We start from the raw sequence: 27,626 nt of genomic DNA, 5'->3' as shown, positions 1-27,626 counted from the left end.
ATATATTTACGAAGTCTCTTTCTTCTTTACGTTTTACGTTGGCAAGTTCAATGTTTTGGCTAGTCAACCTTGTGCTTGAAGGGGAGTGTTAGGACTCTATTATTTATATAGAACTTACACTTATATGAATCCTCATCGATATAAAGCATGCTTAGGTTGATTTTGGAGTAAACCCCATAATTAATATGAATAATGAAGGTAGCGTATGAGGAACGTAAATGATAAACATCATTTTCTCTGAACCCTGTTAATTGCTTGCATATATTCGTGTAAGGAAACGTTATAAATTGCCATCGATGAAATCAAGGTAAATGCTATATCATTTTAAATTGAATGAATTGCTTAAAGGATTTTATTTTCTTTTGGTTTCTTTCGATCGATAAAGTCACAAATGGAATCATTTTATATTGCAGTCATTTATGGAGATTATTTAATAATAATTAATAAACTAAAAGTTGCCTAAAGTTCATATAAGTTGTATTTTAACTTACTCTCTGAACACATAATAACAGCTGATTAAATATAAGGAACGCATTCAAAATTAATTACTACCCTTTTAATAACGGCATTTTAACAAATTAAATATCATGCAATTCGGCAATCCCTTTCGACCCACCCCTCAATAAAGAAAACGAATGATAAACACTCCCCTTGTATCAAAACCTATCTCAAAATTCTAAAGAAAATGTGTAAAAAGCATCACAACCAAGGGCATCAGCATGACTACCCTAATCTTGCTTACTAAAGCCTGTTAGTACTGGAGAAACTGCAAAGGGGAGAATAGGCATTTTAATATATTATTGTGGACAGGCATTCAACATAAAAACAAAAGCACCAAACAAAGTGCAGATACGTAATGTAACTAGCATAGCATAGCTTAGTGAAAAACAACACAAAAAAACAAACAGTAGTCTAAACAATAGTAGTAGTATGTATATTGCCACCAAGAGGCAAGAGGCAATACATCAACCAGTAAAAGTTGAAATATAAAATGCGTCCATGATCGCATATTTATTCCCATCCATGATTTTTTTTATCCTTCCACATAATCTCTGTTTCAAAGCTCTCATCAGATAACAGCAGACATGGGAACTGCCAGACACATATATAGTGTATAAACAGTTCAAATTGCTCATCGATGTAGCACAACATCGTCAAGACACCTATCAGCTAGGTAGATTTTCTGGAACTTCATTCCATCCCGACTCCCAACCAGCTATCCATCAAAATCTCATATGATCCCTTGTGCATAACAATTCAACCAGGTAAAGGCTCATAAATTTCAAAGTTACCAATTCCTGTACCCTATTGATGCCACAACCTCCACTCATCCAGTCTGGTAAGCTTGGCACAAGCTGCTGCATGTTATCCAAACCACAACAGTCATATATGAGCACACAACTATGTTAAACAAAACATTGACATACAAATTCAACCACACAAAACCACACCAATTAACCTCAAATCACAAACTGCCCAGACAGAATATTAACCCCTCAAAAATTCCTGTTCAAATATTTTTGCAAGTATTTATTTTTTTGAAGTTACTAGTCAGTTTTAAATAACGGCACAATTAACAACAGGATCTGGAAACAGAAAGCGAGAACCACTATTTCTCCACGAAACTATGGATGGAAAAGGGGATGGAAACAAGTTGCAATCAAATGTACACATTAAAAAAACGCATACCTCTTCAACAGCAAGTGCCTGCAACAATCTCAGACCATCCATGCAGCATAAAAAACCTTAATAACATTGCCCAAACTGCAAACATGATGGTTGAACTTCATAGCAATGGACCATTGGACATTCACCACAGTAAGTACAAAACTGTAAGAAGGTAGGTAGGCATAGTTCATAACACAAGAATAGGACATTCACAATTGATAAGGCACTGAAAAGACCAAAGAATGGTAGGAAATGTTGAGTTTACCATCTAAAATTCCATATTCGTCTCACACGAAGAAACGACCTTCCCACAGAGACTGACCCTGATACTGCTGAGGCAGTGCAACAGTCTGTTGATTTCCTCTCTGAAGTTGTTGCTGTTGTTGTTCCTGATATAGTTTCATTTGTTCGGACATCTGAAAGTCTGGCCAGCCATTCTGGTTGTCAGCCTGGACATACAGTGGTGATACTTGTTTACCAGGGAAAGGAAAGCTAACCATCCCCATAGAATTGCTGCTCATGTTGGGAGGTTGACTTGCCTGCACTGATTGATTAATAGAACTACTGTATCCTGAGCTCTGGTTTGTTGAAGGCAACTGATAGCCATCAAGCCAACTATAGTCATCCATTGGGGGAGCATGTGTATTTTCATTCTTCAAGGCCATGGCTGAGGATGAGTCATCCATGACTTTAGGAGGAACAGAACCAAATCCAGGAGGTGGACCCAAGTGTCTAATAGGTCGACTTACTGGATTTTTCTTTGAGCCAGTAGAGATGATGGATGAAGACTTCACTGCCATGCTATCCAAACCAGCTACTGAAAATGAATTTAACTTTGATGGAACACAAACCTCAGAGAACTGGATGGGAATATTATCAGCAGTAGTAAAATTAAGTGACTGTGGAAAGGGGACTGAATATGCAGCACTTTGCATTAGTCCAGAATGATCCTGCATCTCAGACTTAACAGACCCATTTTCCATTAAATTCAAGTGGGCCAATCCATTGGTAATGCTGCTTTGTTCCGACGACCACATAGAAGAACTTGGTTGGATTGATGACACATAATGGGTATTGTTATTAACAACACTGGTAGGCAGCCTTAAGCTAGGATTGAAACCATTTTGCATAAGTAATCCATCAAGTCCAGATGAAAACACTCCCATATCAATTCCTAAATCAACCCCAGACACATTAACAGCAGGAAGAGGAGCCTTCACGGTTGTAACATTGGATACAGGAACAGGTGAAGTAATCATATTTGAAGAGAATCCATCCATATGTTTCTCACTCATGGATGGCTTAAACACAATCACCTCATCTTCTTCTTCACCTTCTATGAACAACTGTGGTTTAGGTGGCAAGGCTCCGAGAACCATTTGTCCTCCAACCGGGTTCTCTTGTTCAACTCCACTCAATTTGGGATCTTCCAAAGTGCTACCAAGCCAATAATCATCAGAAATTTGTGGCTTAGTGCCAATAACAAACTTCTTTGCCTTCGTATCAAAGTAAACTCCATCTCCTCCTACTCTAACCACACTAGCAAGAGCCTTACCAGCCCCTACAAGCCTCTGGATTCTCACTTTTCTTTCTTTACTACCAACATCACCACCCAATGAATGCTTCCTTGAGAAGTCAAGTATAAGCTGTGCAGGAACAAGAGGAAGAAATCCTCTAAGTTCAAAGTCCTCAGGCAATGCAAGACGATTGGCGGTCTCAGCTTCATCATACTTGCTCATATTGAAGAAACATGTTTCATCCTCATCTTCATCAACAAACTTTGACCCACTTGATAGCAGCTTATTTAAAAAGGTGATGCAATTGTTCCAGAAAAAGGATCTAGCATTTGATTGTGTTTCTTCTGGCTCATTACCTACTGCAATATCTTCATGGCAGGCTAACCATTCTACGAAAATCATAACACCTGGCAGTAGGAAGCTTGCTGAGGGGTCATTTAATTGACCACACCTCTCAACCACATGACCCATAAACTCAAAAACAGCAGTATACGCATTCTGTAGAAGAACTGAGCGCTGAAGAATCTCAGCATATGACTGATTTTCAGCTTCCCTATTCACATTGTACACAGTGAATATAAGGATAGCAACAAGCCTAACTACTGCAAGCCTGCAGTCAGCAGCATCTGAACCAAAACTGTACTTCTCATCCGGTCCAGAAGAAAGAAGCTCAAGTAAATCATTTTTAACCACTGAAAGCACTTCTCCAAATGTCTCCAAGCTGGTGAGAGATGGCAATAAAAAAATCAAAAAATATGGCCACAGAAAATAAAATATAGTCATTGATAATAAACTGATGAATATACCTTGTGCGTGTAAACAGAACCCCATTTAATCGGACAAATCTTGTGCTGAAAATTTTGAAAATATCGGATGTACTTGATGCTCTTTCCTTAACTGCAGTGGCTTCAACCCTTTCTTCTTTTTGTGGAAATCTTGCATCACCCTTACCTCTTCCTTTCCCGGATACACGTGCAGGTGCAGATTTGACAGAGGATTTAGCATCTCCCAAAAGCTGGGAATAGTTCTGTCGATTCTGCCAAAATTTAAATCACATGTAATTTTGCAATCAATAACATGAGTGACCATTCATTAATAAATATGCAGCATGAAAATATCATCCATATCTTAGAGAGGGGGGAATGTAAGAATACCAAATCATATGGTCTTAACAGGACATGCAATTTAATGCATCACTTCAAATAGTATGTTCTGGGTTTATTTAGATAATGAAGATCTGACTCTAAGTTCTGCTTTTAGCATTTGAGTTTACTTGCTTAAAAAAAGAGAAGCTTAACACAATGAATCTTTTGTACCAGTCCCAAGCAACAAGCCCAAAAGACCCGTTTACAAAGCTGATGTTTTGTAGGGTACAACATTGGAGATGAACTAGCACCGTTGTTTGAAGTAAGAGCAGATTTAATAAATAAAATATTGTATACATGCAAGAAACAGCACAAAGGAAGACTTGTATAATTGTCATATCAGTAGTATGTTTACCTTCTCAAATGCAATAATCAAGTTGTCCCTTGCAGTGGTGAAGGGGTTCTCTACAGCAAGACTTCGAAAATATCGATAAATTGCCACCAATTCATCACCAGAGTAGGAAGCCAAGATTGCAAGCTGATAAAACAAACAATTGGTTAATCGCTGTGAACCAGAAGAGACACAAGTATCCAAGAAATGTGGCTGTTGTACAATCACAATAGAAAGGCAACAAAGAAAACCTGATGATGAGGATTGCCACTTGCAGGCCAAAGCGAAGAAGCTTGCAAGTAATAGCTTGATGCTGCTGAAAAATCTCGAGCTTTAGAATCACCTTCGCCGTATAAACCTTTGTAACGAGCAAGATCACCGAGATAAATCAGACAACGGTGGCAGGATATTAAACCTTTCTTCATGTCAGCAGATTTACTTCCATCTTTAGACGATGGAATTTGGTTTTCAGGATCATCAGAGAAATATCCTAGTGGCAGACCATACTTAGCCCTAATTTTCAACATCAAATCATGGTAAAATCCTGTTGCTTCAGACAGGAATGTCTTAAATTGTGTGCGAATCTTTGTGATTCGATCAGGCCCACCTCGACTAGGACCTTTCCCATTCTGAGATGTGGTTGATCCAGAAGCAGATAAAGCAGTATTCAAGTGTGCACGTAATTCCTCAATTCTCCTGTAATGCAACTGCCACAATGCATACTCTATTTCATGTTGCTCAGAGAAAGCATGATTCTCAAGGATAATAGCTTCATAATTTTCACGCATTTGTTGCCATGAATTTGGGTCAGAAGGAATTCTGGCTTGTGCTGCCTTCCTACGCTTATTCTCTAATTCAACATTCTATCAAAGATTGAAAAGTATTAGTAAATAACATGCCATATAGTTTAATACTCTGTATAACAAATGCAAATTAAGATGCAAACCTGATTTATAAACTTGTACAAAATATAGAAATGCCACTGTAAGATGAAATCAAGCATACCTTGTTAAAGAGGCGTTGAACACGCTCACGAGATGAATGATCGACACTGTTATCCATCGGAATGGTCATTATCCATCAAGAGCAGTTTAGCTTCAAAGAACTCCGTGAAACACAAAACCCTTGACCTGCAGAGAAATATCTGGATTAGCTTCGAAGTGGTATCATATAGTCTAATACATGCTCCCAAATAAACTATAGTGTAATACATAAGCAAGCCCCAATATTTTCCTTTCTAGAGAGGGTCAAGTTATTTTTTTAAAAAAACTACATAATGATAAAATCACACATCTTCCCTTGTTCCGTTCACTTACCAAAAAATAATTGCAAGCACATCCACCTGGACCAATTTAGTACACAACAATCTGGCAAAATACAATCACAATGTGGAAATTGCAAATGTTTTTTATATTCACAAACCTTGAACTGGCATCAATTTAGTTTAAACGGTATTTTTCACCTCAAGGGTACTAGGAAATCGTTTCTATCAAATTTATTGAGGTTTATATAGCATGCCACAGCGCATAATCCACATAATAAAACCAATTGAAAATCTCCAGATTGTCCACTAGTGCCCTAGAATATACCGACATGATTTACCTTCTCGTGAAGAGATATGAGCAATCAGGACATATAATGCCCTAGACCCTCCTCTCGGGTCAATCGAGATCCAGCTCGTTCGATTCTAGTATTTTGATCAATATTAGACCGAAAATAATCAAACTTCATTTTAAAATCCCAAGAAAACTAAAACCTCCAACTTCATCAACAGAAATCATAAAAACCCCAAATTGCAATCACATGAACAGAGAAAGGCGCCCAGTTTCCTTTTCCCCTTAAAATTGACCGCGCAAATCGTAACGAAATTCAACAATCGAATAGAAATTGGAGAAACTTACCCAAATCAAAGCCAGATCTGCGAAGATCCCGTCGTAATAGCCGCTCTAACCCCACCGATTCCGTCAATTCAGAGAAAATGTATACATGCAAGGGTAGGGTTATACAAAGAGAAAACGGAGAGGAAGGCACTAGGGTCTGGAGATATATATAGAGGATGTAATTTCTAAGCCATGATTTGAATGAGAAGGAGAGTTGGAGGAGGAGAAGGAGAGTTGGAGGAGAGAGAGAAGTTTTTTTGTAGAATGAAAATCATCGGCAAAAGGCTTTTGTTTTGGGGGTCGGAGTTTTCTGGGTGAAGTCTAGGCGGCTATGACTCACGCCGTGCCCAAAAGTCTTATCTCGCAAAATATTCTTTTCCTTATTTATTTATTGGTTTTAAAATATAATTAATAATTATACCACCCATATTCATAATTATTTTTCTTTGTATCCACGAAATGGGTTCTTAGGACTGCTAAATTTTATAATAAAAACAGAATTGAACGATACAATATTAGAAAATATATATGTATTACAGTTTTGGTCCACACAACAAACAATTTTAGTTTTTGGTTGTTAATTTTGTGAATATAATCATTTTTTTTTTTGAAACATTGTGAATATAATCATTAGTTGTATTATACTAATGTATTTTTTTTTATAATTCTAAAAGAAAAATGGACACCCAAAAATATAATAAAAATAAGTTTGTCCTCATACATAAAAGTTTAACCGTTCAAATCTTACAAACATCTTCTTGATCGTGTCTATTGCTTGAGTCATCAAAACGAGTTTTTTACGTCGGGCCCATTACTTGGCTCATGGGCCTATGGGTGGCCAGCTCATAAATTATGTGTATGTGTGTGTGTGTATATAATTCAGTTATCGTGCGGTTGTGCGGTTAAATCTGAGCCATTGATCTTGCCTAAATCAACGTTCAAGATTAACAAAAAAAATTTTAAAAAAATGCGATGGTAATTTGATAATTTTTACATTTAGGTCAGATTTAAGGTGTGTGGTTTTTCCTTCTTAAGGTGCATGGTTTTCCTTCTTAAGGTGAGTTGTTTTTGTGCTGTGTGATTAAGGTGCGTCAATTGTTGAAAACTTAAGTGCATGATTTTCCTTCTTAAGGTGCGTGGTTTGTGTGCTTAAGGTGAGTCAGTTGTTGAAACTTAAGGTGCGTAGGCCTAAAGCTTTAAGTGCGTGGTTTTCATTCTTAAGGTGCGTTGTTTTCCTTCTTAAGGTGCGTGATTTGTATGCTTAAGGTAGTGCATCAGTTGTTGAAACTTAAGGTGCGTCATTTTAAAATTTTACGTGTGTGGTTCGTGTTCTTAAGGTGCTTTGTTCGTGTGTGTGGTTAGGTGCTCTATTTTAAAACCATCGTTGACGTCATTTGATTTAAATTTTAGAAAAACCATGATCTATTTTACTGAAGGTTTATAGTTGTACTCTTTTTCCCTTAGCTGAGTTTTTTTCACTGGGTTTTCCACATGTTATGAAATACATCATGTACTCTTTTTCCCTCGATTAGATTTTTCCCACCGAATTTTTCTAACAAGGTTTTTTAATGAGGCATAAATATAGTAAGATAATGACCAATGGAGAGTGTTGTAAATATAACCATTATTGTGGCCATTATCCTATTTTCCTTGTACATTTATTCTCATGATTGTATGTATATATACATTTGTCAGTTATGGATGAACGAGGTAGTTCCTGTATTTTCAATCGTCCTCTTTACTTTTAGTTTCCTCTATCTTCTCTTTACAATGTCCTTTATTGTTCTTTACATACAATGACGGAAAATCATCTTGGAAGATTGAGTTAAAGAAGATTAATTTTACAACAAGAAGAAAGAAAAGACGCACACATGTGCGTATATATATTAATTATATTTTTGTTTAGGAAAACTCTTCTTACCCCTCATAATTTTATTCCTCATAAATTTTTTCTTTGACATGATTTTTAATTATTGGGTGTTATGAATGGGATGTCTTCGTTACCTTTTAATAAAAAAGTAAAGTAACCAATCAAATAATGTCATGTCAAGAAGGAAAATAATGACGGGAAAATTTGTAGGGGTGAGTAGCAGGCATTACTATTTTGTTTATTTTCAAATGAGTTAATTCTATTGGAGGTCTATTGTTTTTTGGGGCAATTTCAAATTTAGTTACAGATTATCTTTTTTGTCATTTAACACCCCAGACTATCATATTTTGGACACTTTTGGTCATTTTGATAAATTTTTTGGTGAAATATTATTTTAAGCATTGGTATTTTCGTCTCTTCAATTTTTATTATTATTTTCCCAATGAATTAATTCCAACGGAGGTCTCGTCTTTTGTAGAAATTTCAAATTTAGTCTCATAAAATTGGTTTTGCCATTTAACAATTCAGATTATCATATTTTGGACACTTTTGGTCATTCATATGGCTTTTTCAGGTGAAACCCTATTTTAGACAAATGCATTTTCGTTTCATCAATTTTTTTTGTAGTTTTTACACCACTTGTTGCTTTTAATTTTCGTCTCTTCAGTCGTGGATTGCATCATCTCCTTCACCTGGCTAATGTCTTCATCTCTTTCAACTCAGCCCTAAATCATCCTTCGTCAATGGTGATACCAAGTACGTGAAGACCTCCGGATGCGGGAGAATCATTTCGCAACGCAGTTGGAAAGCTCAAGATGTCGCCGCCTGGTCAGTTTCAGTCTGACCGCTATTGATTTAGTCCATGATTGTGTGAATCATCTATTACAAATGTAGAGCAAAAAAAAAAGTATCTTCTTTGTCATCAGAAAATTCCCTTTCCTAAAATAGAGTTTCATTGGAGAAAAAAAAAAGTAATCAGAAGAACCAAAAGTGTCCAAAATATGTTAGTTTGGGGTGTTAAATAGTAAAAATGATTGTGTGGGATTAAATTTGAAAATGACATCAAAGATAATAGACCTCCGTTGAATTTAATTCATTGAAAAAAAAATTGAACATACGAAAATACTCTTCCCTAAAATAAGATTTCACTGAAAATTCATCGGAAGAGTAAGTGTCCAAAATATAATAGTCTGAGATGTTAAATAATAAAAATGATAATTTAAACTAAATTTGAAATTATCACAAAAAAGAAAAAGCACTGTTGCAATTAACCATTTCCAAATCAAACAAATAAGTTAAATATGAGCTATTACTATTTTTGATTTTTTTTTTTTATGTGGGTCATGTCGAGTGAATTTACATTTTTTAAATGTTGATCCACTCTAATTCAACCTACTTTAATTTATTAAAAAAATTCAAATTAATAATTTTAAGGAAATTGTTTAAGTACTTTTTAAAATTTTAATTGTATTTATACATTTTTTATTTTATTACACATTTAAATAGGTGGGGTTAAAGTGTACATTGTTTGTATATTTATAAAGTTAAAATTTTATACTTAAATACACTAAAAATTTACAATTTTGAATATTAAATTTAAAATAATTTACAAGTTATATAACATATAAGTGTGAACTTTCTATATAAGAAGTCTTAGATTTAATTTGTATTGTATGTAACATGAATTAAAACGATTACATTTTTAAGTTACAAGGGATATTTTTAAAGATAAAGGTAATATGAATTTGGGCTGATTCGATTGAAATCATAGTTACATGAAGAGTGACTCAACACTACCAAACTTGGGCAATTTATATCATGTACCACGATGCACATAATAATGCACATAATAATGTGCACCCAGGTACAAAATGCGCGCGTTTCAATTGCTGACGTCACTTCGTCCGTCTAAACGGCCCAAACCCCATTATATATATTCAGTTAAAAGTTTATGTGTTTTGTGTTATGAGTTTCTGTGTATTCAGTTAAGAGTTTATGTGTATTGTGTTATGAGTTTCTGTGTATTCAGTTAAGAGTTTATGTGTATTCAGTTAAGAGTTTCTGTGTATTATGTATCATGTTAAATTATGTGTATTCAGTTATGAGTTTCTGTGTATTCTGTTATAAGTTTATGTGTATTCGAAACAATTTTTTTTTTTTTAGACAATGCACCAAAACGACGTCGTTTTCGATAAGGCAGACGCACAATACATTGTGCGCCCTGCTGCACGATATAACGACTGCCAAACTTCCTCATATGCCAGCCCAAGGGTTGTAGCACATGATCGGTCATGCCCGAGTTTACCCATATTGGTCTAGCACACATTGCTATCATTACAAGTATTACTAAACCCCATCATAGTTACTAATTACTAAGTGATATAATAATGGTATATGGTCTAATTTCAAATAAATATGCTTCAAGTTTTGGGTCCTATCTGGAATTCTAAAAGATTAAATATGATAAAATATATTAGAATCCAATCGCATAATATATGAGACAAAGCAAAGCCATGAAGAATTCTTTAGTTGATCTGCATCCCAGGGCAATAAATCTGTCCCTAATTAATATGGTCTACTATTTATCAGAGTACTATTATTTATATTGCCAAGATCACTCCTAATCGAAAATAGTGAATTTTGGGACTAGTTTAGGATTGGATTCCGCTCTCCTATATCGTATTCCTCAATGTCTTCTCTACAATAATACAGTCTCCATCTATAACTTCTTATCAATCCCAACATGTCGATATATACAATTACAAAATAATAAAATTTGTTTATTAGCTTTGGAATGAGTGATTGAATAGGTAAAACACAATTTTAATTAACTATATTAAACAATTTGGTTAACTGAATCTATATACTATTATTATAAAAAAAAATTATATTAATTTTAATTTTACAAATTGTATTTATTCATTTTTTAATTATTTTCTTTATTATATATCATCATTTTAATATTAAACAAATACACTGGATAAAAGACAACCCTCAAGCCTCAATCAAATAGGTTAATATTACATCCCAACTTTAACCAAACACAATTACACAAATAGAGCATATTCCAGTAATATGCATTAAGGTATTGTTTTAGGAAGTAATACAATAATCTAAGGTAACAACACATTCCCAACACCTTTAGGGCTATATGTCTGTCTAGACAAATCTATTACAAGAACACCAATGTTTCAAGCATTGAAACATTTTTTTCTACTAACATACAAAGATCTTACCACTGTTGGAGCAGATAGCTGCTCTCGCTCACGACATCGCCTCTCTATAATCCCATCGGGAGTGGAACCTCCCCATTGAGTAGCCCGGCAGAGGCACCTCATTTAGATGCAATGGATCCGGTTCAATTCCATAATCTGTCAATGGCCTGTGCTCCAGAAGATCGTCATGTTTTTCAACAAAATCAGGAATTTCAAGCTGGCCTTTCTTTATATCATCCCAAAGGTACTGTAGGCGACTAACATACTTAATTTTCCAATATAAGCTACGGGAAAACAAGAGGAAAGATAGTAAGCACATTAAACATGTATAGACAGACATGAATTGAGTTGCAAATAACTTTGATAAGAGTCTGATTAACCATAAACTTTGATGAGAATACACTAGAAGTAAACATTGTAATAGAGTCTACATGTATATATACGAGGAGGCATGGGTGCATAATTGTGTATCATCTGTCAGTCAATCAGAAAATATAAGACAAATAAGCCTGCAAAGAATTTGTTTATCAATCATGATTCAAACAGTAAAATATAAAAGAAAATGCAGTTCATATTGATGCTAACACCAAATCAGCAACACCTCTGGCTTAACTTAAATACACAGCTAATACCGCTAGGAGAGAAATGCAGTTCCGTTTATTCAGAATTATTTAATTTGCTTAACTAGACAAACTCAGTTTGTCAGAAATATGCATTAAAAGCAACCATAGCTACTAATAGCTTAAAAGATCTGTAGACATAATTTAGAAAGGAACATAAAAGAAAAACTTACCCTCCGCTTAGGAAGAATCTGCCTAGTGTAGCAATAACAAGCCTCGATCTGATTCCAGGATGGATAAAGTACAGAACCTGAAGCCTATCCTTATGTTCAGGTGGCAGAGCTTCATAAATCCACCTCAATATGGTCATGCCGGGATTGTTATCTTCCCCTTTCACAGTAGTATGAATGTACGCAACACAGAAAGGTCCTTCTGGCATCTCTGTCAGAATTTTGTGGACAACATATTTCTTCAGCCGCTCCGCGCTGATTACAAGAGCTGCACACAATTTATCACATAAGAACATGAACATCACTGGACTTCAGGCAGTGATTATGTCACGAATTCACAGGATAAGATCACATCAGAGTAATAGAAAACATTCATTTCATTAGAGATGCAGCAAGCTCGGCTAAATTTCGAAAACACTCACTTCAAGCTCACAACATAATCAATCATTTCCAAACAAAACAAAAAGTTAAATTAAATGAATTGCAAAGGAAGGCCGGAGCGAAGTACCTGGAAAGTATTTTCCGACGATCCGGAAGATCCGATTGCCGGCAACATCGGAGCCCCGCTCGAGGCGGAAGAATTGGAGGGCATCGAGGTCGGAGAAGTCTTCATGGACGTCGGAGGGGCAGTCGTGCCAGCACTCTTCCCCCTGTTCTTGCTCCGTTTGGGACAGAAAGGGCCGGGCGTCTACGCCTAAATCCGAGGCTAACACCAACACCGAGAAATCTTCCGACCCGCTGCCGCCGGAATTTGCCATCGCAGCTCAGGCAACTTGTTCAATCACTGTGTAGTGGATAAGTAGGGTTTGATTCTTGGCATTGGTTGATCCGAAAGTCCGAAGTGTTCATTGGAAAGTGGAAACCCCCATGCGTTTGGGTTTTTATTTGTAATTTTAAAAATAAATAAATTAAGCACTGCATTTTCCACACCAACCAGTCAGCCACGATTTCTCTTGGACCCCTAAACACGTACGGGCAGGGTTTTTTTTTTTTTTTTTTTTTTTTTTTTTTTTTTTTTTTAACATCGTAATTTATTAATAAAACTGGAATTCAGTAATTATATCCATAAAAAATAAAATCGCATACCTAAGGGCCTTTAATAAATTAACCGTATAACAACCGCAATTATTTAATTGATCTTATAAAATATTTTATTAAACAAAAAATTACAGCACCACGTTTCGTTCACATAATGAATTTTGAGGGAATGGGAATATTATTTCATATGAGATAAAATAAGTAAATATGAATTTTATTCTATTGTTTGATTTGGTGAAGAAATAGAATGTATGAATGACATTTTACTATGTGGTTGGGTTAAAGAATTTTAAAAATATAAATGGAATAGATTTTCAAAAAATATATAAATACTCTACTGAATAATAATTTTCTACAATTGTATATATATTGGTATTGTTTGGTAAATGATTGTTAGCTGATATCTATTAGTTGATTGAATTAATTAGATGGTATAACTAATTGATAACATTAATGGGGCGTTTGGTTCAGGTTATATAATACAACCACTGTTATATTTGCTTGGTAATATAAGATTCTCATGTTTGGTTCATGTTATGTAACTTTTCCCGGGAATGTTAGATAACCTCCGCATTAAGTTTTTAGATATTGGAAGGGAATGTGAGATACCCTCCAATTTCTTAGGTAATCTCACATTCTCTTGTCTTATTACTAATGTTGGGCTTTGGACGTTTTAATCAATTTATCTTATTACCGTTGTCTTATTTACATATCTTAGTTTTAAACCAAACACAGGAATCTAACATTTCCCTAATAATCTAACATTCTCAGCAATCTAACATTTCCTAAGGTAATCTAACATTCCGTGAACCAAACGTCCCCTTGTAGAAATATGTTTTGGTAAATTCGTTCTTAGCGAATATTTAGTTTTTCCAAATGCCCTATGTTTACTTTCTTTATGCACATGTTCTTGGTTTTGATTGGTTTGTTTAATTTGGTTGAAGGTTAGGCCCTATTTGAAATCAAAATGCAATAATTATGTGGTATAAGGCAAAAGTGAGGTTGTAAGGCTTTTATTTGAGTTAATTAAATGGTCCATTGACTATTGCGAAATTATCAATTTGGTCATCGACTATTTTTTTACCCAATAAAGTCTTCGACTTTGTAAAAGTTAACCAATATGGTCCTCCGTTAAGTTTGGGGTCTAAAGTCTGTTAAAATCGAGAGTAATAAAGGAATTTCACAAGTTCATGGTCTTGTGTGAAGATGGCACAATCAAGTACCCGGTCAATTTGGGGAACAACCTTGGAGAAGTATCGAATGGCTTGGGAATAGAGGCTAGTGTTAAGGGCTGTGATTGCGACGGTCCTGCGACGGAGCAGCAGCTTGATGTGGTTGAGCAACTGGGAAATGCTTTCGGATTCGGTTATTGGCGGCGCTTGCAGCTGGGCACCAGCGGCAAAAATCTCTCCGGTCAGCGGGAATCTAGTGAAAGAAAAATTGTCATCGGACAAGCAAATACTCTCGCGGCCGAAGGCATCGGTGGCAGTGCGTTTGCCCGTCTGTAACAAAACCAAAGCATCCTCCATTAGACCCAACTGGCAACAAGCCTGGCCTAAAACCAAGTACCTGAACACATACCCAAAGCCCCTTCATCAGCACTGCAAATGTTTTTTTTTTTTTTTAATGAATAAAGAAAGAGGACAACATTAATATTTAACACACATAGCTTATTTGACTTGCAAAACTCAAAACTTTAATTTCTTCATTAAATTAAGGACAGTTCACAGCTCACAGCTGGTTTGGCGTAACATTGAAGCCAGTGGCCGAATTTGATGGGTAGTAATACAAGAAGGGGGAAAACCAATGAAACAGAAAAAACGGAAAAATGACCTCCATTGCCCTTCCCTTTCGCAACTTTTGCAAAGCCCGGCTACAACCTTCTTCTTCAAATCGAAAAGCGGGATCAGAAGCACTTGAAAGCAGGCTCGTCGGAACCACCTCCGCCGGAGGAGAGGGACTTCACCCTCTCCTTCGACAACGAGTTATCCATGACGACGACGATTAAGAAGTTTTCGAGGATGATGAGGGTTCATTGGATGCCATCTCCACACTAGAGCATAAATCGTAAAATTCCTTTATTACCCTCGACTTTAACAGACCTAGACCCCAAACTTAACGGAAGACCATATTGGTTAAAATTTTCAAAGTCGAGAATTTTATTGGGTAAAAAAAAAATAGTCGATGATCAAATTGGTAATTTTGCAATAATCAAGGGATCATTTTGGTAATTAACTCATTAAACAATATTTTAAGGTTACTTCTAATGGAGTAATTACACCCCTAGAGGTGAGTGAACATATAGTATATGAGCAATGTAAGTCTCCAAGAATGCTCACACCTACCTATGTTTTAAAGAACTTAATTAATGGTGATTAAAATGAATTGTTATGCTTAAACGTGACTAGGGGTTGTATTGAATAATGTTCTGACTTATTACAAATAATAATAATTGCAATATTATATGTATAAGACATTGAGGGCAATTATTACCTATTCTTTACAATGATTATAATTTCCATACATTTTATTGTGCCATGGATTCTTATCGATGGTGTTAGAGCTTCATCTAGCTCACCATTTAGTATACGTCTTGAGGTAGTTAGTGACCTTTTGGGTTGGGCATGGCCTGACTGAATGAGACCATCTGAATCCATGATTTCATTCCAATTGCAAAGCTGATGTGACATTTTTTTTAGACATTGCGTATAGAAACTCTAAAAGGTCAAATGGCAACAATTGCAATTTGGATGTCAGAATTGTCAATTCTTGCAGCTTTTACATTTTTTATACGTCGATGTGATAGTGGGGTTACTATTTTTAAAAGATGAGAGAGAATTGTATGGATGAAGAATGAAGAGTGAATAATTGCAAATTTTGTGATGTTCAAAAGTGAAAAGTTGCATGAGTGCTGATAGTCTGATGCATAGTGGTTTATATTATTATTATTTTTTTAATCCCAGAGATTAAAGTGAATATATAATACGTATATATGAATTTTATCTTTTTGGATAATTTCCATTTATGCTGAAAATTAAAAGTCATCAGCATATATACATATGCATACTTTTAGTTGAGTTACGTTGAGCTGTGGGCATGCAGAATTGCACTGGTCATTATTGTTCTCCCAAAAATTGATAATATTATTATATAATTACTGGGAACATTAATCATAAAAGATTAAATCTGATCAACCAATGGGAATGGTATAAGTTGATAGTTAAGCAGGGGAGGTGATATGACAGACTGAAATGGCAGGCAGTTGATGCATGCACCGTTGGATCTGATGTGAAGGTGATTTATGGACGGATGGGATGAGTTAGTTGTTTGGAGTGAGTGCGGCGATAATCCCAGCCAGTAGCCCAACCGCGGTTGCAGTGATGCCTATTCCAATCACACCATCTGCACCATCGATCATATCATATCATTCAACAATAATTTCTATTACTCGATCATCTCATCTCATCATCTGATGATGATAATGAACAAAAATCAGATCTATATATATATGTCACTCACCTTTTGTAATCTGATCTTCTAGGGCTTTCTTAAGGGAGAGAGCCTGTCTCCAATGAGGTTCAATCTGGAAAATTAAATCAGATCGCAGCAATATTATAATATATATAATTAACAAAAAAACAAAATTAAACACGCGCGTGATATACGTAGAAGCTAAGGAATGATCGAATTGAAGATCGAAATGAATAAATTAAAGTAGGTACCTGCAAAGATTGATCCAGAATGTGCCTGCTCCTTGAATAATCACCGCTTCTGTAATAGCCGACAGCCAGCAGGTAACACTTTTCTCTCTTCTGTGAAGGGCTATTGTTCTTGCTGAGTGAAGCTTGAAGCATAGCTATGCCGCGCTGTACATCGGGTGGTTTTATAGAATGGACAAGAGCCCAAGACAATCGCATGATGCTTTCACTCCTCACATTATCATCACACCAGTCGTTGATAGCATCTGTAACTTCCCTTTCGCATTCCTGCGCCCCAATTTGTAATTCAAATTTCAAAAGCTATCATCACATTTCTTATATTAATTAATTAATGAAAGCAATGAACAAAATTGAAAGCAATGTGAGATCGAGATCGGGAGAATGGGGACGTACGCGGATAGAATCAGAAGAGGACCATGGAAGTTGATCGCCGGCGCCGTTGAAGAAAGATGTGACGACGGAATCAAATAATTGGGTGATTTTGGCCTCCATTTCGATCTGCAGCTTGCTTAATTGGATTTTATGCCCCCCCTTCTCAACTCTCTATTTTTTCCCACAGATAGGGATCCGATGCTCCAACTCTCAATCGGAGCACAAATCCGAGAAACGCTATCAAATCATTCTATTTATAGGTTTTGTGATCTCAAAATGAATGGTAACGGATCGGATGGGATTTTTTTTTTTTTTTTTTTTTTTTTTTTGGGTCCCCTCTTTTCACTGAATTTATTTGGATAATGTTTAATATAATAATAATACCTATACTGTTTATTGGTCCAATAAGTTAAACACGTGCAGACATTTTTGTCCAACCTGTATATGCTAATAAAGGTATATATACATCTTCAACACTTCATTTTTATTAGAACAAAATTGTTTTTTTGTTCTTACTGTATTTTTGTTAAAAAAAAGTACCCTTATACTGCTATATATAACTCCTTAACTATTTAATGAGCAGTGGGAAGGAACACTTTGCCTGGGATATGGGGACGCTGACCGGAGACCACGGTGCTGGATTTGGGCTCACTGGCGAGTAGTGGACCTAGTGGGAGTTGAGTGGATCGGAGCGGACCACCGATGACAGGCTAGCAAACTGCTCAAAACACCAAAGTGTCTACAATTTAATAGTTTGGAATGTTTGAAGGTAAATTTGATAGTTTAAAACTAAACGTGGACTTGTCACAAAAGATAATGGATCTCCGCTGAAATTAACTCTTTTTAAAATTAGTTAATATCCAAAATCATCCATCGGCTAACATCAATTTAAACATACTCAAACTAACCCAAAATAATTTTATCAGAATTAAACATATTCGAATTATATTTTATTATATTAGCTTCAAAAATGTTAATTGAAAATTCCAAATATCTAAAATAAAATTCGTGGATCACTGAATTGATGGATCAATTATTCAATTTCATGTGATCTCACGGACTTCAAGCTCAAGTGGATATAATTTAGTTTTGCACTAAATTTAGTATTGTTGGTTATTAGTTTTTTAAAAATTTTATTAGTTGTTACTAACAACCACACGTATTTTTTTAATTACATGATTGTTTTTTCTTTTTGGGTTGAAAAAATGGGCATAGAAAATACCTCAGGTGATAGAAACTACCGAAATAAAAGAAAACATTGAGAATTTAATATAGTAGCTAAGAATTGAAGATACAAGGAAATTAAAAAAATTATTATAATATAATATTTTTTTAAAAAAAATTTGCAAGACTTTCTTTTCGATGTATTGATGAGATATACATTCTTCCAAAAAAATGTTGAACCCCAACCCTAAGGGCCCCCCACATTGATGAGATATACATGATTAGGGGGTGAGCTATTGAGCATAAATCGCCCAACCCAAAACAGTCGCCAGACCCCATATCCGAAAGAATCGTTATGCCATGGAACCGTGTTCACCATTCATGGTGAACACGGTCCCAACGGTGTTAGTGCACCGTTATCTTTTTTTTTTTTTCTTAATTACTCGCGTGACTTTTCTTCTTCATTTTCACATTTCGCGGTTTCACTTTAATTTGAGGTGAGCAATGATTTCGGACATTCATAAATTATGAATTCATGCCTGCACATTCACTTTGGAACCATGCCTACACATTCCCGTCCGAAACCATGGTTGCTCCTCTGTAGCACAAGCTTCTTCAACATTCATAAATTATGAATTTTCTGTTATGAGATTATGAATTTTCTGTTATGAGATTATGAATTTACAGTACATTCATAATCTCATAACAGAAAATTCATAATTTGATCAAACGCGCGCCGTTAACACCACATCCGTGATTTTTTATTTTTTATTTTTACGTAAAAATAGCGTCGTTTGGACCCGTGTTCACCATTCATGGTGAACACGTTTCCAGGGCATAATTTGCAATATCCGAAATGCCTGATATTTTTTTTTTTTTAAGTACAGGTGATTTGTGGACTCTCAAATACTGACCCACTTTTTATCAATTTAAATTAATTAAAAATGTCACATCAATCAAGAAATAAAATATAGAGTAAAATGTAGAATAAATATAGCATTATTTTGTATCGTAAAGCGGCTGTAAGAGGCCAATTAGTTGGAAGAATAATTTATAACCACATTGGTATTACAACATGAAGGCATGACAAGAAAATAGGAAATTGGACACTACAAGCTATAAGCTATGCACAACAAGCTATAAGTATAATCTTCTTGTTGAGTTTGTCTCGTATAAGAAAATAAAATTGCACCTATTGAGGATTAATCATATATATTACTTTTAATTAAATTTTTATTGGTTATTTTTTCTATCCTGTAGAATAGGTCTGCACTGTTGCTTTGTAGCCTATTTTAGCTCATTAAATTGTATAGCAATTAATAGTTTGCAAACTTCTTATTAATGTATATATAGTTTTACAATTTCTATATGATGATATCAAGAGCTAAAGTTCTCTAAGCGAGTATTTTACACAATTTGTATAACATCTTTGCTACAAGCTATAGCTTTTTGACATAATAATAAACACTTAATCTAAAAAATAGTATCAAAGTCAGGTCACAGTACAGGTTTGAGGTGGTAAGTGTTGATCCTAACACTTCTCATTCATTTGCAACTTGAATTTAATTAATACAAAAGCCTTTGCGCATATTCCACTTTTTTTTTGTTCATATTCCGTTCTAATAATGCACTCAACTGTATATTAGGTTTGAATTAATTCATGTTAAGCGAGCTATATATATAATTTAGTACCGACAACAGGCACATAACTCCAATAAAATAAAAATAATTTTAAAAAATCCAGAGATACCTTTTGCCCTTTTTGGTGATGGACTCTAATGTGCAGTGACTTAGATCGAATAGGCCGTAGTATCTGACATGTGCATGTCCTACAAAATTTGCATTAAATATCTAGTAATATATATTAGCTTAGTTTGGTAAAATAGTTAATTTATCAACTAATTTAATTTATTTAACAAGTATTAGCTGTTTAATTTGATTAAATAATTAATATGAATGTATTTAATTAGTGTTTTGTAATAATTTATTGCTCTAAAATATTTTAAATTCAAAAAGCTGCTCAAATTGCTTTATCAAATTCCTTTCCACAATCAGCTAATGTTATCAATTTGTCAAACTCACTAACACAATTAGCTAACCGCATTTATCATACGCTTCCTGTTGGAGGATAAAAATAATGATATCCTCCCTTCCTCTTTTATTCTTTTATTTTCCCATATATAAACCAATGTATCTTCATCAATAATATCACTTTTCCTTCTCTGCTTCTCGATGCTTCTTCTTCATCTTCTAAGCATCACTTTTCCTCTCTGCTTCTCACTAATGTAAACGCTTTCCAACACTTCCATTATCTGATAAGAATATCATATTTTGAACTCTATCTACTGGAAGTTCCTTCCTAGATTGCGTCTTCACACATTCATGTGTTAATTATCAGATCAATTAATTTAAGATCGATAGACTCTTGAATTGAGAGGTCAGAAGTGGCACATGATTGGATTAGATTATTGTGTGAACAGGGGAAGCTGTACGTGAAAACGTCCATGTCGTCCAAGGCCTGAAGGCCATCGTTCAATACCCCAAATTAATGTGAATCAAGCTAAGGTGCACTCACCTCAGTTGAAATCGTGTACAATGCCAATAGTCCATGCATATAAAGTAATGGACATGAAACTGTTTCGTGTACAAAATTTTCAAGAACAATCTTCAATTGAAACCATAGGAAGGATTTTCTCTCTAAAATCTAAAATACAAGTTTGAACAAAGTGTAAAAATCAAAATTCTTCTCGCAAACGAGGTCAAGCCATATATTTATAACCAAGATTGTACTCTGTATCATGAGGGGATCGGAGTTACCACGTGGTAGACGTCGAGATATGCATAATTGCTGCACATAAGTTCTTGTCACGAGGGTAGTATAGTTACCTCATGACAAGTGGCATGACAAGCAACATCAAGGCATATAAGTTTAATATGTGTCACGTTTGGGATCACGCGGTAACTTGTGGCATGACTTTGACCTTGAAGATGTCAGAATCAGACTTTGTGATCTCTAGGAAAGTTGTATCCCTTTAAGTTGTCGTTTTAATGCCACTTGAATCACCCCATTTGGACACTCTTAGGTTGAGATATGATTAAAATACCAAACTAGCACTGAAGTGCCTTTGAAATGACATTATTTTCCTATATTGGCCCTGCTTGGTAACATGGCTGTTAGCTGATAGCTGTTTGCGTTAGCTGATTGTGTTAATTAGAGGGTATAAATAGTTGATAACATTAGCTGATTGTAGAAAAGTGTTTGATAAATTAGTTGTTAGCTGATAGTTGTTTGGTATAATTTCTTTTCTCAAAAAGCTAATTGAAAAAGTTGATTGGAGTAACTTTTTGAATTTTAGCCTTTTGAAGTTGCAAAAAGCTAATTAACAAAACATTTATATAGATATTTTAACTAAATCAAACAATTAATAATGGTCAAATAAGACAAAATTGGCCTATAGGCCAATTTTTTACCAAACAAGGCCATTGTAAAAATGCAACCACAATTAGTCCTTATTCATAACTTTATGTAAATTAAGCTATTCTAATAAGTATATAATAAGCTCAAAGGATTCCAATTGTAATTGGTATAATTAAGCTAAGATACCTTCTAAATACCCCACAAAACATAACATCTTTGACATTTAACAATATTTCACCCCACTTTCAATTCAAAAATGATGCTAATTATTACTTTATAACTTTGTGAAACAAAGATATACAATTTTCCTATAAACTAATATTAGTAGATATGTATGTTTAATGTTGAGTCTTGAAAATATGTTAACTCAATTTATTTCTTCATAAATTTGAGACAGATTTATAAGATTTAAAATATAATAGTCAAGAACCTGAATTATAAATTTAAAAAAAAAAAAAAACATTAGGGCAGCGCAGTGTGTGTTAGTTATACAGACAGCCCCACATGTCACAAGCCACCAATCAAGACTAAATACGGAGTACTAATTATTACTAAATAAGCATTAAGCATACAACTTGATATTAAGCATACACAAAACAAAATACCAACTTGATATTACAAAATTAGAAGGATTGACTTTTAAAAAATGCCAATTGCATTTTCATTTAAAAATTAGAAAATTTTGCTTCCTGGAGTACAAAATCATGATCTATAAAAGGAGATCATGCTTAGTACCAGGAATCAATATATTAACCCGTTCAGAAAGTTTTAAGCTAAGATTTGGTACAAGCTAGCTAGAATGGGAATAATTGATATGCTTATTATTAGCTTCTCATTCTTGTCATCAACCCTTCCTCCAAATGTCGTTATAATTCTGATAATCTCAGTGTTTCTCTCATACAAATGGCTAAGTAACCGAAAAGCTGTTAAGCAATTCCCACTCCCTCCAGGCCCCAAGTCATGGCCTGTAGTGGGATGCTTCCCTCAAATGCTTAGAAACAAGCCGGTTTTCCGGTGGATTCTCAATCTCATGGAGGAGATGAACACCGAAATCGCCTGCTTCCGCCTTGGGGGAACCAATGTGATTTCAGTAACATCGCCGGAGGTGGCGCGTGAGATACTGAAGAAACAAGACACGGTTTTTGCGTCAAGACCGGCCTGCATGTCAGCACAGCTGATAAGCAGTAATTATTTGATCTCCCTGGTTTCCCCTCTGGGCGACCAGTGGAAGAAAATGAGGAGAGTTCTTACCTCTCATGTGCTCTCGCCCAACACGCTTAACTGGCTGGCTCACAAGCGGGCGGCAGAAGCCGACCACCTCGTACGTTACATCTACAATCGGTGTAGAAACGCCGCAGGTTGCGGAGTAGTGGATGTGAGGGCGGCGGGGAGACATTTCTGTGGGAATGTGATTAGGCAGATGGTGTTCAGCAAGAGGCATTTCGGCGCAGGGGTGGAAGACGGCGGGCCCGGCGTGGAGGAAGAAGAGCACGTCAATGCCACCTTTGGAGTTCTTGCTTATGTGTATTCTTTTGGGATCTCGGATTACTTTCCCTGGCTAAGGATGTTTGATTTGGATGGCCATAGGAAAGCCCTCAAGAAAGCTGTAAATGGTGTTAGGAAGCACCAAGATCCTGAAGTTGATGCTAGGATTAAGATGTGGAGTAATGGGACGAAAACTGAGCAACAAGATATTCTTGACGTTCTTATCAAGCTCAAGGATATTGATGGAAGACCATTATTGACATCTGAAGAGATTAAAGCACAAATTCTTGTAAGTATAATCATATATTCTTTCACGATCATACATTATTTGTTTATATTTGCATAGCAGTCAGTGTCACTTTTCAGGATGCTGGACTCAACTCTCTGAGCATCCGCCCAATGCATTCTTTCTGATTTCCAATTGTGATTGCTTTACAATTATTTTGGCTTTATATTTGTAGCTTTTTAGCTTTGGATATTCATGATATATACTTTCATATGTTGTTGTAGGAACTAATGATAGGAATTGTGGACAATCCATCAAATGCGGCGGAATGGGTATTAGCAGAAATACTAACCCAGCCTGAGATACTCCGGAAAGTCATGGAAGAACTAGACAACGTTGTCGGAAGAGAAAGATTGGTACAAGAATCTGATCTTCCAAGGCTAAACTACCTCAACGCATGTATAAGGGAAGCGTTTCGCCTTCATCCATTTGGGGATTTTGCTCCTCCACACTTGTGTACTTCCGACACAACTGTTTCCAATTATTTCATACCCAAGGGTAGTCATGTCATAATAAGCCGCCCCGGACTTGGGCGGAACCCTAGGGTCTGGGAGGAGCCTCTCAAATTCAAGCCAGAGCGCCACCTGAAGAATGACGGGTCTGAAGTGAGTTTTGTTGACCCGGAGTTGAGGATTTTATCGTTTAGTACGGGAAGACGAGGATGTCCGGGCATTCAACTAGGTTCTTTGGTTAGTAGCATGTTGCTGGCTAGGCTTGTGCAAGGGTTTGATTGGGTGCAGTGTGGAAGAATTGAGTTAAGGGAGTCAAAACATAATCTCCTTCTGGCACACCCTCTCCATGCTCTTGCAAAACCAAGGTTGTCTCACTACATCTACTCATCCTTGGCATAAATTATACATACTATTTTGGGTGAGGAGGGAAACCTGCCACCACTATCTGATGTTGTGTACGGGATAAATCTCATTTTTTGTTTCTAATTAGCTAGCAAATGACCACAAAAAGATAAACCAGTCTAGGTTGCTCATAAAACTATATGTACTAGTAATATAATTAAAGATGATAGGTGTGATGCTTGTAAACTTGATCTCTAATTGGTTATACTCTTTCGTAATATGAATATGTATGTCAAGGCTCTTGAAAAATTTTATATTGGTCTAGTGGAAATATAAATATATATAATTATGTTTGAGCAAATTACACTTTTGGTCCTGTGACTATTAGGGGTGTGTTAATTTGAGTACGTGACTTTTAAAACTAACAATTTAGTCCTTTAACTATCATTTTTTTAGCAGATTTGGTCCTCCAGGTCAAATTGCCGGTGGAATTTGGCCGGAAAGACGTTCGAATTTTTAAATCAAACGCTATTTTTTTTACAATTAAAAAGACCGAATTACCCCCACTAATATTTGATTTAAAAATTCGAATGTCTTTCCGGCCAAATTCCACCGGCAATTTGGCCAGGAGGACCAAATCTGCTAAAAAAATGATAGTTAAAGGACTAAATTGTTAGTTTTAAAAGTCACGTACCCAAATTAACACACCCCTAATAGTCACAGGACCAAAAGTGTAATTTGCTCATTATGTTTTTAACAAGACTAGCTTGCAAGTGGGGTTTTGTGTTTGTACATATGATTGAAGATGGTGATAATACACCACCTAGGCAAAATAAAATGGACCTCCAGAAGTATAGCAAAATTTAAGAGAAAGAAATGAACTTTGTATATATTATATTCTATGAAACAAAACAAATTTCTATGTATTATAACTTTTGATATTTCTATGGTGAGTATATATAAAGGTACTTATAATGATATAGAGAGGTGTTCTAAACATTTGCAATTTTAATTTATCAAATTTTGATAATAAAAAAAAAAGGATGCATATATTTGTAAAGGCTTTGAATTTGAAAATAATATGATCTTCATAATAGTTCGTTGTATTGACATTTCATCATTATCCTGACTTTGAACAAAACTCAACCAATAATATAGGAAAACAAGATGTCCGGTGAATGACTAATCTGATCAAATTTGATATAAATTGTGAGAACCACTAGACAAAATAAGTTTGTCTGAGTAATAGCTAGGCCGCATGTCCCAGGGACAATAGTTAATATATTTGAATTTGGTTCTTTATTTGACTTTATAGATTTATATTATTCATTCTTTTATTGATTGTTCATTGCAATTTTCTTAAATTATATTGGTGGATATTTTTCAAGAATTTATTTAATAAAAAATTATCTTAGCAAATGTCAAGATATTACTTATTACTTCACACTAGCTAGCTAGAGTTCAAAACACTGTTAGTTAGAAACTTAGAATAGGTACATGTTTAAAATTTTAAATGCAAACTTGTATGACTTTTCAAAGATAAGAGGTTCTATCTTAAATTAATTTATAATTGAACACACTATGAATTGAAGCAAATTAAAGCAAGGAGCATCTTAAAGTAATGTAATATTAGCACATGCATACGTCAATATATTACGTTGTAACTTAGTAACTCACACTAGAGTTCAAAACACTTATTGTTAGATGCATAATTTTTTTTTTTTTAAGATGGATAATTAATTTAACCCATTATTGCAAAGAATTAACATGCTGGGTCAAAGCCGACCGATTCAATTCAAGCAGCTAGTACAAGCCGACTTACAATAACATAATATATCACTTTCATCCTTAGCTAGCTAGAGTTTAAAATACTGTTTGTTAGAATAGATGTTTAAATTTTTAAATGTAAACTTGTATGACTTCTCAAAAGAGGTTTATATCTTAAAATAAGTCATAATTAAACACATGAAGGTGTTGTGAAGATGAACGTATGAAACCTAGGATCGGAACAGAACATCCAGCAAATTAAGGAATAAGGGTCAAATAGGCCATCGAACTGCACACAATAAAACAATTAGGCCACTGAACTTAAAAAACCAACAATTGGGTCCCTAAACTAATCAATTTCAAACAATTCTTCCAATTTGAAGGTTTCCAACAGGTCAACAGATCATCTTTCCAAATTAATTATTTTTTAAAATTTAAAATTTAAAAATTAATTATTTAAATTAAAAAAAAAAAAAAAAAAAAACTGGTTCCACCGTCTCCGGCTGGATTCCAGTTTTTATTTTTATTTTTTATTTTTTTTATTTAATTTATAAATAATTAATTTTTAAAATTTATTTTTAAAAAAAATAATTAATTTGGGAGATGACCTGTTGACCTGTTGGAAACCTTCAAATTGGAAGAATTGTTTGAAATTGATTAGTTTAGGGACCTAATTGTTGGTTTTTTAAGTTCAATGGCCTAATTGTTTTATTGTGTGCAGTTCGATGGCCTATTTGACCCTTATTCCGCAAATTAAATATATATATATATATATTGCAAAATTTGTGGAACTAACACGCACGCGCCGTCAGATAAAATGTTTGTTAGAGCTTTATCACCAAATGGTATATTATTAATTGGTATTGTTGTGACAATAAAGTAGTGTTGTTAGTACGAGGCCATAGTATGATAGTATTGGTATAATCGTTAATATATTAAGTATATTTCATAATAATATTATATTAATTAATTTTCAAAACTCACTTAATTAATTTGTTAATGTTTTGTGTTATTTTTATTTTGATTGTATATATAAAAATACAGTAGCTAAGAAGATACCAGGAAAAGAAAAAATTATTATAATAAAAGAGGAATATAATATAATCACTTTTATAAAAGAAATTGTGCAAAAATTTCTTTTTGACGCACTGATGAGATGTACATGAT

The 27,626-nt window shown here is 34.8% G+C and overlaps 4 protein-coding genes across 7 annotated transcripts; 1 reads left to right on the top strand and 3 right to left on the bottom strand.

Moving 5' to 3' along the window:
• Positions 1-830: 830 nt before the first annotated feature.
• LOC109159044 (protein SMG7) lies at positions 831-6,878 on the bottom strand. 3 transcript variants are annotated; one of them, XM_019307039.1, is made up of 9 exons: positions 6,563-6,878; positions 6,264-6,348; positions 5,667-5,791; positions 4,913-5,524; positions 4,686-4,808; positions 3,992-4,221; positions 1,934-3,906; positions 1,690-1,830; positions 831-1,358 (listed from the first exon to the last, which is right to left on the bottom strand). In XM_019307039.1, the coding sequence occupies exons 3-7, from the start codon at positions 5,733-5,735 to the stop codon at positions 1,956-1,958; spliced, it is 2,985 nt and encodes a 994-aa protein (XP_019162584.1). In that variant the 5' UTR covers positions 5,736-5,791; positions 6,264-6,348; positions 6,563-6,878; the 3' UTR covers positions 831-1,358; positions 1,690-1,830; positions 1,934-1,955. The 3 variants fall into 3 exon arrangements, with proteins under 3 accessions (XP_019162584.1, XP_019162583.1, XP_019162585.1); XM_019307038.1 differs by lacking the exon at positions 6,264-6,348; XM_019307040.1 differs by lacking the exon at positions 6,264-6,348 and having other exon boundaries at positions 831-1,355.
• Positions 6,879-11,394: 4,516 nt separating this feature from the next.
• Positions 11,395-13,283, bottom strand: LOC109159317 (ganglioside-induced differentiation-associated protein 2). Its single transcript, XM_019307444.1, has 3 exons — positions 12,925-13,283; positions 12,420-12,684; positions 11,395-11,910 (listed from the first exon to the last, which is right to left on the bottom strand). Exons 1-3 carry the CDS (start codon positions 13,172-13,174, stop codon positions 11,676-11,678), a joined length of 750 nt encoding a protein of 249 aa, XP_019162989.1. The 5' UTR covers positions 13,175-13,283; the 3' UTR covers positions 11,395-11,675.
• Positions 13,284-16,570: 3,287 nt separating this feature from the next.
• On the bottom strand, positions 16,571-17,757 carry LOC109158847 (mitochondrial fission 1 protein A-like). Of its 2 annotated transcripts, XM_019306739.1 has the most exons (5): positions 17,567-17,757; positions 17,177-17,440; positions 16,974-17,037; positions 16,756-16,856; positions 16,571-16,711 (listed from the first exon to the last, which is right to left on the bottom strand). In XM_019306739.1, exons 1-4 carry the CDS (start codon positions 17,663-17,665, stop codon positions 16,774-16,776), a joined length of 510 nt encoding a protein of 169 aa, XP_019162284.1. In that variant the 5' UTR covers positions 17,666-17,757; the 3' UTR covers positions 16,571-16,711; positions 16,756-16,773. The 2 variants fall into 2 exon arrangements, with proteins under 2 accessions (XP_019162284.1, XP_019162283.1); XM_019306738.1 differs by having other exon boundaries at positions 16,571-16,856.
• Positions 17,758-22,929: 5,172 nt separating this feature from the next.
• Positions 22,930-24,825, top strand: LOC109158852 (phenylalanine N-monooxygenase-like). Its single transcript, XM_019306743.1, has 2 exons — positions 22,930-23,901; positions 24,123-24,825. The coding sequence occupies exons 1-2, from the start codon at positions 22,942-22,944 to the stop codon at positions 24,747-24,749; spliced, it is 1,587 nt and encodes a 528-aa protein (XP_019162288.1). The 5' UTR covers positions 22,930-22,941; the 3' UTR covers positions 24,750-24,825.
• The last annotated feature ends 2,801 nt before the right edge of the window (positions 24,826-27,626 follow it).

The sequence above is a fragment of the Ipomoea nil genome, unplaced genomic scaffold (assembly GCF_001879475.1).
Source record: "Ipomoea nil cultivar Tokyo-kokei standard unplaced genomic scaffold, Asagao_1.1 scaffold2826, whole genome shotgun sequence".
NCBI classification, from domain to species: Eukaryota; Viridiplantae; Streptophyta; class Magnoliopsida; order Solanales; family Convolvulaceae; genus Ipomoea; species Ipomoea nil.
Note: the sequence above shows the minus strand (reverse complement) of the source record. Positions and strands in the feature narration are given on the sequence as shown.